The following is an 11812-nucleotide window of genomic DNA, read 5'->3' as shown; positions in this document are numbered from 1 at the left end:
TGTCTACAGGCCACCATATGTTGAAGATTGCACTTAAAAAAAAAAGAAGCCTAAAATCCAATAACCTGTATGAAAGAAGCCTCTGGGGACTACAGTGTGTTAACCCTGCTTTACCAGTTACATCGCACTCGCTTAGCCTTCTAAAGCGCCCTCAAAAAATGTGGGATCAGTATCATTCTTCCTCCTTATCAGTTTAATCCACAATTTCACGCTGCAGGGGCGGAGACGACCCGCGCCGGTTGTCGCTTTTGTGGCCGTGGTGTCACCGTTTAGTCCGATCTCTGCGGCTCGGAGGTGGGAGGGAAACCTGGGAGACCAGCTCCATCTCTAGGCTGGGGTGGGTGGGTGGAGAGGAGAGAAAAAGAGCAAGTTAAATGGAAGTGACAATCTGCAAACATTCCTGCTGGCAGCTGCGCAGCACTCCCCATAGTTCACCACCCTCTGCTCGGTCACCGGGCCCCCACGACCCCCCTGTGCCTGGCACACGCACCTGCCTCTCCCAGCCGGGCTTTCACCGACAGCCAGATAATCTATGGGCGGATCCCGGCCGGGGCTCCTCTCAATGCGCTCTTGAGAAAACCCCTTATGCGTGAAAAAGCCCCCTTTCTCCATCTTTTGTTCAACACAGTTTTATGGGACAACATTGGGCATTATGAGGTTTGGGGGATTTTTCACGGGACTCTATAGAAGGGTATAATCCTTTCAGGCACGGGACGAATAAAAAAGTTTTAACCTGCTGTTTTCATATTTATTAGCTGGTTATAGCAGACGAGGCAGCTGAACCATCAACACACGCACACACCCCTCTTCACACACAAGCTTCAAGTCCTGGAATCAGAGCCTGATAAGATGTTTGAAGAGGTTGAGAGAGACCCTCTTAAAGGACCTGATGGCTTTAACTAAATCAGAAAAAAGAGTCAAGTGGGAGAGCGACACTCAGGTCAGGAAGGCCTTAAATGATCTGAAGTTTTTTGCGCCTTTCAACAGGTTGTTACAACACATCAGTAGATGTTTACTGTTTGCTAATATGCAGTGCAGCAGAGAATTTAGATCATGCTTTATTTGTATATTTAAACTTAACTCGTCAATCCAACCAGCTATAGTACTGTGCAAAAGTCTTAAGCCACCCCTCATTTCTATGTGTTTTGCTTTTACAGAGGCAGGCATTCTTATAATGTTTTTAAGTGGTCTTGAGCAAAAGTTTTTAAGGTTTTCTTAGACATTGGCTGCTTTATCACTTATTTTCAGTCCAGTCCTTGTACGTCACCATTTTCGGAGGAATGTGTAGCTGTGATTCATTCAAGTGTAAAAAGGAACCCAGTGTTGTGTCTACACAGGCTTTAAAAACTACCTACAGCAGGTAAACAGTATCTGAAAGTCATGTCTTTAAGAAATAGGGAAAAAAAAGGGTGGCTGTCAAGAGGAAGGGAAACAGGAAGGGAAAGAGGGAGAAAAGCTGGGGTATGCGAAATTACACAAGAACTGAACTGAAAATCAGTGGTAACAGGTCTCTCGGTGTGATAAATCCAATTTGGAACATTTTGGTTTCAATCGTTAGAGAAAGATACAGCCATCTGTAAAACACGGTGGACGATCTATCATGGTTTGAGGCCATGTTTCAGTCAGTGGTGTTGGGGATCTGTTGGAACTGATGGATTTGTAAAAGCAAAAGTGTATTATCAGATTTCCAGCATGAAATGCCATCTGGGAAGTCTCTGATTGACATCAGCTTCATTTTCTAGCATGAAAGAGATGCCAAACACACTGCGATTGCAGTAAAAGCATATCTGGATGGAAAAACACACAGTGGAACACTATCAGTCATGGATTGGCCTCCCCAGTGCCCGGACTTTGACAGTGTTGAAGCAGTGAATAAAGAATATTCTTCTTTAGAATATTTTTTGTCCTTTGTATTCACTGTTATCACTGTGTATTCAATATATTTTATATTTTATAAAACAGATGAATGGTAACCACTTTGAATCACCTCTGTGAATTTTTATGATTCCTATGTTTTTTCTCTCCTGTTTCTGAGTTATTATGATTGCATTCTAGTTTTCATTGTTTAGTCTCCTGGTTTAGTATTTCCACTGTTTCCTAGTTTAGTTATTCATGTTTCTAGATCTCATTTCTCTGTTTAATTTTGTTCCCTTTCGTGTCCAGTTTGTTTAATTCTCCTCTCTGTGTGTCCTCCCCAGCGTCCCCTGTGTGTAGTCAGTCATGTCTGTTTACTGATGTCAATTTTGTGTCGCTGTCTGTCTCAGTGTTGAGACTTCCTGCTTTTGAGAGCCGCTAATGTGCATTATGTTTAGTTGTGTATCCCTTCCCTCAGTTAGATTCAGTTCTGCTGTGTGTTTCTCCCTATGTGTCTCCACTCCGCCCTCATCTCCTTGTGTATGTAAACCTTCAGTTTACTTACATTCTTTGTTGTGTCCTCCATCATCGCCGAGGGAAAGTCTGAATGGACAGTTTTCCTTTGAATCTTGTTGAAAGTCACATCCTAAAATTTTGGATCAAATCCACAATTTTGATTGGCCGTGGCAGCCATTCATGTGATGATCCCACTCACCTGCTTACCGGAACACCAAGCCATAATTAACATCCTCGTTGTCACCTTCTCACAAATTCACTGGCTTCTTACAAACACAGCGCTGCACACTGACTTCTGCAAAGCAGCATGATCTCTGTGACAGTATTGCTCATTTGCACATTGCAGAATAGTTCAGGACAAGAACAACATTAAGAGCAAAGCAAAAGGGGGAAAAAACGTATATGAGCAATAAATCAGAAATGAGCACAAAGGTTTGCAGTGTGAACTTAGCCAGGAACATTTAGATGTAGTAAATCTATTGTTAATGAGACTGTAAATTATTTAAATTTAATAATTGGGCTCTGCAGGAATGAGTAAAGTAATGATAACTGATAGTTAAACACACTGAGACATTTAATTAAACTTCTGCTGTAATTCATACAGAGAGTTTCTCCACACTCATTAAATTATACTTAACACATTTTAGGGTATTTGATAATTTACGCAGGTGTGGGTCTCTTGAGAGTAATATTGCTTTGAAAGTACCCATATGAACGAATTAACAGAAAAGGCTGGGACAATATAAACATTCAGAAAAGAGATGAAGGGATTATAAAAGGGACAAAAATAAAACAAATATTTTTATGTCTTATATAAGCTGGACTCAGGAGTGTATCTTTTTTCTTTATATCAATATCAAGGTGGCAATAAGGTCCATAATGGAGACCCATGTGTTGACAAAAAGAAGAAGACACTTTATTTAATACAGAGAAACAGCAAAAACAGAAGACTAACTAAAGTTACCTACCAGAACAAAAACACACAAAGAGGGATAACAAGGCACAGGTGAATTCAATCAAGGCAACAGTGAGGACAGGGGAAAAGACAAAAACAGGAAGCATCTATCTATCTATCTATCTATCTATCTATCTATCTATCTATCTATCTATCTATCTATCTATCTATCTATCTATCTATTATGTTTGTGTGTTGTTTCTCTTCTCATGACGGGTCTTTCTATCCAGTTCATCATACACAGGCCTCAGGCCGCAGCCTCCCCTCCACCCTTCCTCACCCACCATCCCTCCCTCTTCCTCTGCCTCCCTCTATCCCCTCCACCGCCACCCCCTTTCTGTCAAAGCTGATTGTTTCCACGCCAGCAGAGTGCTGCGGGCGAACACACTGTCACACTACATCAGGCAGAGGGAAGAAGGGGAGAGAGAGTATGATAGGGTATATATGTATTTCTGTGTTCAAAAAAAGCCCGACGCAACAGCTAAAGCCGTGGCTGCAGCAGGGACTCCCGAACTTTTGCATGTCAAGGGCATCTGGATACAAGACTGCAGATCCTGTCCTGAGGAATCTTAATCTGTGGGGAATTTTAGTGTCGGGAAAGAGAGATATGAGTCTCTGTAGCTAACGTACACAGGGAGGTAAATGTGACAGCAGGAAAGGATTTACAGCTTTACACAGACATGAATGAACAAAACATCAGGGGGCTGCTGTCAGTAGAGTCCAGAAATAAAGTGAATCCAGGCAAAAGACACAGTGTTTTACTTGTTTTTATCAGTGTCTTGTTGATATTTGACAAGCTCTTATATTGACAGAGATTTTGTAACCATCAGATAATAAATCACAAGGACTGTTTAACTAATACAGCACACTAAAGTCACTGGCTCTAAATTGAGATAGTTTGGATCAGTGTTATAATGTAACTGCATTCAAGAGCACTGGTATTTGTTTAATTTTATATAACTTTTTATTTAACCGAATGGACAAACAAAACAAGCTCAGGTTCCCTTTAAACATGATACAATTTAATATTTGCTTGTGTAAAAATTACATTTCGATTTATAAAATGCAACAATAGTAAATTCCTAAGAGATGGTAAACAAGTGGTTTTCAAACTGTGGGGCGCAGATCCACTGCAGGCCTGATGAGGACAACAAGGGGGACAAATGCTGTTGTGTTGACTTTTATTTCCTTAAAAAGAAAAAATCTTGGATCCACAGTTTGTTTGTTTTTATTATTTAAAGAAAGAAAAAAATGGTATGTTTTAGGACATGAACCTTCTAGACAACAACCAGTTAAAAAAGTATAACATATAAGAGATTATTTAAATAAATAATAATAAAAAAGAGCAAACCCATATCATATTCTTGAGTAAACAACCAACAGTGGCACAGATGATAGCACCAAAACAGCCTATTGATCTAAAATGGGATTAATAACCCAGGCAGTGCTTCAATTAATAGCTCTCCACTTGGTTAGTACATCTTGGTTTAATTCATCATTTCACTTTTGACATCCTTTTTTTTTTGGACTGACTTTTTATTCAAGATCAGATATGATGAGTTTGACCTTTTGTTGGGTACATCCATGCAGTTTTACTTTAAAGTGCGTGGCAGATTTATGAAGAGGGGCCGAAACAAATACGTGTTAACGAACAACAACAAGCAGAGATAAGTAAGTTCCAAAAAATATCTGCACGAGAGCATCAGTTTGGATAAGTGACGGAACAACAGTGTTCAAATAATGACACAAAATCCTGGGTCAAACTCTGGTGTTACATTGTTTCTGTACTTTTACTGTGTGTCGAGTGAGTTTGGCTCAGATCCTGTAACTTTATTCAGCTCGAGATTCCAAAATGTTTCAAATAAAGCTGAAACACAAAAAACACACAGTAGAAGATTGTGCTACACGTATGATTTTGATGAAGAAGAAGTCACAAATGTTTTTCTTTTTGGTATTGCATTTCCCGTGTGGCTCTCCACATTTGAGCCCATGACCTCCTGAGCAAACACGTTAAATTCAGCACTGGCTACAAAATAATTTTAGTGCTTTTTCTTTTCTTTCTTTTTAAGTAAACTTAAACCCAAACTGTAGAAAGGTTAGAAAGAGAGCTTTTAATCTTAATTATTTATTTATTTTGTTGTTGTTCCACAAAAAAGAATAAAAAATGGGGGTTGTTTGAAAATATGTCCCAATAGAACCCCTCCTTTGCGGATCCCTGGTGGTCCCCCATTAAGTGCACCACTGCTGCACACACTGCTGGATGAGCCATCCATGTGCACGCTGCTGACCTCTGGTGTCAGAACACAGGAACAAAAGGAGGTGACGGTCTGAACCGAGTGGGTGTGTGATGGAGTATCCCCCCCTAGTGGATGCTGGAGCCTCCTTGTTCCTGCTCAGGCAATCTAAAGTCAGTCCATTCAGGTCTCCTTTAATAACATCCCACCAGGGTGATCAGGTGTCCCACTTCTTGTGGGACTGCACAGCATTTTTAGCCCTTGTCTCACATTGTAACTGGCTCAAGATGAAAAAAACTGAACACATATTTAAATACTTTTCTCTCCCCCCTTCCTTTCTGTTCACAATCCCACTCTGTGAGACAAGTGGAACACATATACGAAACACTTTGTGTTCCTCATGAATGGTCAGCACGATACGAGGACAGCTGGGTTATTATCTCCACTCTTTGAATTGCTAGTTAACATCAAGGTCCGGAGACTCGTGATCTCAATACAAAAAATCTCCCTCCTTAGAGTCTTGAGGCTGTTCTTTGCAGGGGGTCATGCCGTGGGTTTGCTACCAGTCTAAACAAATAAAATGGACAACAGTCATGGTGGATATTAAAGCAGGCCTGTGAAACCTTGCCCTCGTGACCTGCCATGGTCCCCTGTGGTGAATTCTGTCTTGTACTACATGTACTGTTTCCCCATCTTCTGCTGTTCCATTTCTTCCTTCTAATTACTTCTGGATTTAATAGAATGATGCACAGTTTCCATCACTCCCTCACACCACACAGTAGCATGTACACTTAGTTTGGGGTTTAAGTATTAATATTGTCCCCTGTGTCCCCTCCTTAAAAGAAAAATGAAGTTAACACCTTCAAGAAAGATCGTTAGTGAAACCCAAAGATGTTTAGCCGAACCTGAAAAAACAGTCTTAACAATTATTAGGATAGAAACGATGAACACACAAGCATATAAAGACACACAGACAACAATAAAACATGTCGAACATTTAGCCCACATAGATTGTTTGTAAAGTTGCACATTTATTAGTAATGTGTCTCACATTATCCCTACATTTAGTCTGTAGTGTTCCGGTTATCCTAATACTGGCTGATGACTCATCATCACACATCTTTTATCTGCTGTACTTCATTAAAATAATCTTCCCTCAAAGCTGAAGTTAATCACATTAGAGAGCATCTTTAAACTGACCTTCAAAAATTATTCCCCCCCCCCCAGTATATGTAGCTCTATTTTCTTTCATAGTCTGGTAGGGAGGATGTTTTCCTCCGTCCCTGCGCCATCTTGATGATTAGATACTATTTTTAACAGGTTCTAACGCGTTTTGTGCTGAGAAGTTGGCTAATCTAATACATTTGTGAATGGTTACATGCGGCTCTGTTTCCTGTAAATGATACATCACAAAAAAATATGCAGGTGTGAAGAATCTCGCTGTGGAAGCTATAAAGACTTTGAGTGCCCGTTGCTCGAAGGGAAAAAACGTCACAAGGTAGTGTAGCAAACCTGGCAACCTTGGATATGTTTTCTGCAAAGCATCGATTAAAAAAAAAAAAATACACAAGTATCAACAAATACATCAGTTAATTCCAGGTTTGCAACCACTGATCGATGGCATAACATGCACAGCTACCAAAATCTACACAAGAAAGAATATATCACCAAAGGACATGAAAATCAGGCCGCAAAATTGATATTTTAAATATATATTTTAACAATCGATAGATTTTCTTTTAGTGCACATTCGTCTTTAAATGTAAGCGTAAAAAAGCTCATTTAAAAAAATCAGTTTTCACAGTCAGTATTTTATAGGTAACCACATGTCTGCTATTAGAATACATGATGATACCACCAAAATACAATTTAGAAGAAAACAGTATAATTCTTTTAACAACACTCGCGATTAAGCGTCTTAAACTTAGAAGTGTTACAACCCTCTCTCTGTGGGTTAAATATATCGCAAAGCAAAGACCCTGAAACCTTCCATCAGACATTAAAACATTTGGATTTGGGTGCTCTGGTTGTTTGAAAAAAAAGTGAAGTGTGTTACAAAACAGAAAAATGCAGATGAGCCTCTTGGCGCTCCCACTCGCCTTGGGGATGTGCCACAAGGCCCAGCTGTGCGCACCTCTCTGCTCCCCGGGAAGCTTTGCTCTGAAAAAAAAGTCATCTAACGCCATACCTGTCATTCCAGGGTTTCGTTTTTTTTGTAGGGTTTTTTTTATTTACTTATTTATTTTTTATTTTTAGTAACCGACTGATTTACCGAGTTTGCAGAAGATGTGCGCAATGCGCCCGCAGCAGGGCCCCGACGGTCACGCCGAAGAACGTATTTAGTCTAAGGAATGTAAGTTAAAAAATAATAATAATAACCCTGCATACTTTACATAGTGTTTTTCATGAAAGTCGGATATAAATAGTCATTATCCTGGAAATATTGCATGATGTCACTATTTACAGCGGTGGAAACTCGAAAATAAAGCCCTCATTGTCTCTAATAAACAATTTACTGAGTTTTCCAGGTCCCTTCGTGGCCTTTATTCTCCTCCAGCCGTGGACACTCTAATGGTCTCATTGGAGATCTCATTGAACACTTTGACCTCTGAACTTCTGGAAAAATACTGAATGAGAACATGCGAGTCTATTTGTTACAAACTTTTTTAGCAGTTTTTTTAAACCAAATTTTCAGCAGTTTAACAATAAAAACAAGTCATAGATAGATTTTAACACTAACTATTAAAAACAGTTTAAAAATCTTTATTGGTTAACTTACTGTTAAAATAACGTCATTAAATAATGTTTGCATTAATCCTTAACGTCTTTGAGTTGTTATTGAAACGTTATATAGGCCGACAAGATAAACCTGTCTCGTGCTAATCACTGCTTACAACGCATTTATAAAAGCATAATAAGTCATTTATTAACCATTAATAAAGTCACTAGTTACATTTTAATCTACACAAAGCCTCCTTCTTTTTTAAATATAGGAAACAGTTAATAAGCTTAGCACCAGCAGATATTTTAATACTGAACCACACATCGAAAATATTGTCATATGCTCTAAAGATACTGGAACCCTCCTTTATCCCGAGGTAAAACTGATCAGCCGTGTTTTTTCCATTCGCGCCCCTGCAGCTTCATTTATCTTCGTGAGCTTTGTCTCACTTCATTTATAACCTCTAACTACCTTGAAATCAAGTCTCCGCGGTTTACAAAATCCCCATCAAAGGCACGTTTGTTCCCAGATGTCCCTTTTTTGAGGATGTTTTCTGTATCACGTTGTATACAAGTCACTGCTCTGCTGTAAACATGTTATCCGCTCAGATTTGTCGCCTCGCAAACACAACGAACAGCGGATCAATATGGAAATGGACTCAGACTTTCTGTGCGGTGCCTGCGCGTCCAAGAAAAGCGATAAGCTAGGAAAAAAATAAATAAACTGGAATTGGTTTGGAGGCATAGCTGGGGATTATCCCAAACTTGCCCCGGGGTTTGGCTCCTGCGCGCAACCGGACCGGCGTCTGTTCACCGAGGCCGGATAGGACCCGCAGCGGCCCGGGGCGCAGACTGAAGCTCCCCGAGGGCTTCCAGCGACTCCCATCGACTCGCCCAGGACGGAGATTACAGGGTGGCAGCGTGGCTGGTATCTTTCTGAACACACACACATACACGCACTTAGAAAGAGGTGAGATGATCTCGGAAAGCCTGCGGCGGAAGCCCAGCCCGTAAAGATTGAGGCTTGAGCCCTCACACGGCTATCACACTGCCTGCAGAACACACGCTCCCAGCCCCGTGTGATGAGCAGATACAAAACAACTTTGTTCAGCTGACAAAGAGGCAATTGTGAGCTCAAAGGGCATTGGCCCAAGGCTTCAAGTACAGCTACAGAAGATAAAAACTGGCCTTCTTTAGTCATATCTGTTTTGAGGGAACTTTGATAAACCAGCTTCTTAAAATGTTCCTCAGGAATCAAAAGAAGCCTCTGTGCTCTTGAAGTGGAGTTATCAGCCTTAGTCTTTCTCTCAGATGTGTCTATTAGAAATGAGCTCAATCTAGATTAAGCTGTTTAAAAGTTAAATTAAAAAAACATCCACACAAAACATTAGATAGAAGGATACTTTATTCTTTTAATCGATCATAATTATATACAGCATCTCCTGGTAGAAATCATCTCTAACACATGGATGTTTTCCAACACTTTTAGGGATTTTTTTTTTATGCAGAGGTCAAGACAAGTAACAACAGCATGTAGGACATTTCTGATATAAACATCATATTATAACAACACTCAAGAGTTCATACAGTCATTGCTTTAATGAGAATATATCCTAAGTCATGTGACATTTTGGTTTTTGTGTAGAAGCTGAAGTTAAAACCAGTCTTCAGCAGCCCAAAGATGAGTTTGATACAGTAATTGATGCTCTGTATGGGAAAACGGGGAAGATGAGCAACAATAAGCAACATAAAGCTTAAAAATGTCTGACGGGATGATGGGAGATTTTTTTTCCTTTTTCCGGGGGAAATTTATGAGCAAAAGTGCAGTTTTATAAACACTTGTTTCCTCTCACGATTGGCTGACAGCAGCAGCGGGAGCAGTGTTGGCTATGGCAGCGGCGGCGCCCATTCGCAGCAACTCCTTCCTGTGAGTGAGGATGACATCAAAGCTGGACTGAAGGCGGTTCTGCTGTTCCTGGACGCGGCCCTGAAGGGTGCGGACCCAGCGAATCAGCGCCAGGCGGCGATACATGGTCAGCTGCACCTGGTGCTTCTCCATTTCCTGAGCCTTGAAGCGCTCACGGTCCCGCAGCGTCCACACGGTGTCCATCAGCTCTGGCATCTCGCCGTCTGAGTCGGAGGACTGATCGTCATCATCGCCTAGATCTTCGGCTCTTTCCTCCAGATTTCCCAGGTTACTTCCTGGGAGGGACTTGCGGCTAAAGCTTCTTTGTCTCGTGGCTGGGTTTCTGTTTCCTGCTGGGCCGCTTTCCGGATGACTCGATTTTGGTTCCCCGACACCGATGCGGTCCAGGCCTCCCATGAGCATCCCTTCTCCCCCGCTTTCCATGTTGAGGGAAGACATGCTGCCGCCAGACCGGTAGCTGTACTCCGACTCGGAGTCACTGTCTCCCCATTCGTCGTCCAGCAGTGCATCATAATCCTCTTCCTGTCTTCCTCTGAAGTCTGTGCTGCCCTTCCTCCTCTGCTGCTCCCTCTTCTCTCTTTGCTTCTCATCATCCTGGTTCATCATCATCCTTCCCTCCTCTTCCTCCATCCTCCTCTCCTCCGCTCCATCAGGGGGCACTCTACCATAACCATCGTCCCCACCTTCGATTTCAGGCAGAGGCTCAAGGCGGCTCCAGCAGGACATGCGGGAGCGCGGCGACAGAACCCCTGAGTTTGGGGGATCACGCCCAAGTGGGCCCAAGTTTCGGGGCCGCACCTGGTTTCGGTTCTCATCTCCTCCTCCTTCTACATTGCCTGTGTAGTCCTCATCATCTTTCCCTGGCAGGAAGTTGAAGTTGCCGTCTTTGTCGCACTTCCTGTTTTGGAACGAGGAACTACTGTTGGAGCCTCCATAGGCTGAGTTCAGAGGCTGGTCCTGATGATGAAGCATCACTGGCCTCGACTGATTCTCACTGAAATGACAAGGAACATAACATCAAAGTACTGGTAGTGCCATTCTTTACTTCAAATAACCTCTACACACAGCACCGCTGGACATTTGCCCACCGTGTACATCACTTTGAATGTTTCTCAACTTCCTGGAGCCAAAAATTTAGATAGAAGATGAAAATCTACTTGACATGACTTACTTGAGATCCATAGTTAAGTTTCTAGTGCTTATAGCTTCAGTCTATAACATTTAAGGTTTTTGGCTTCCTTTGCAGAAAAACATCTTAGTGTGTTAAAGAAACAGAACATCAATCAGAAGTTGCATTGAGAAATGTGCAATATGCTCTAACAAAAGAAAGTCAAGCCAAATCACAGTGAAACAATAAATAAATCTGTGTCGCAGGCCTGCACAGTGTGTAGCTGCTTAAACCTGTCATCACATGGCAGCGGAACAAAGCAACAAAGAAAAGTTCTTCATGGGCGAAAGGAGGAGGATTAAAAAAGATCAAAACAGCTAAAATGCAGTCATGAGCTAAAGCAACAAAAACAAAAACAGGAAAATTCAATGCCTAGCCCACTGGGGCCAAACACACACACACACACACACACACACACACACACACACACACACACA

General features: G+C 41.5%; 1 protein-coding gene across 3 annotated transcripts in view; it reads right to left on the bottom strand.

Moving 5' to 3' along the window:
* Nucleotides 1–9667: 9667 nt before the first annotated feature.
* LOC102300146 overlaps nucleotides 9668–11812 on the bottom strand; it is a 3198-nt gene continuing 1053 nt past the window's right edge. For all 3 annotated transcript variants that reach the window (XM_014338899.2, XM_014338900.2, XM_042224775.1), the window contains exon 2: nucleotides 9668–11201. In XM_014338899.2, the coding sequence (XP_014194385.2) occupies nucleotides 10130–11179 (1050 nt within the window). In that variant the 5' untranslated portion in view covers nucleotides 11180–11201 and the 3' untranslated portion in view covers nucleotides 9668–10129. The remainder of the gene's footprint in view (nucleotides 11202–11812) is intronic.

The sequence above is a fragment of the Haplochromis burtoni genome, unplaced genomic scaffold, assembly GCF_018398535.1.
Source record: "Haplochromis burtoni strain Fernald_Lab_line unplaced genomic scaffold, NCSU_Asbu1 Contig_149, whole genome shotgun sequence".
Taxonomy (NCBI): Eukaryota; Metazoa; Chordata; class Actinopteri; order Cichliformes; family Cichlidae; genus Haplochromis; species Haplochromis burtoni.
Note: the sequence above shows the minus strand (reverse complement) of the source record. Positions and strands in the feature narration are given on the sequence as shown.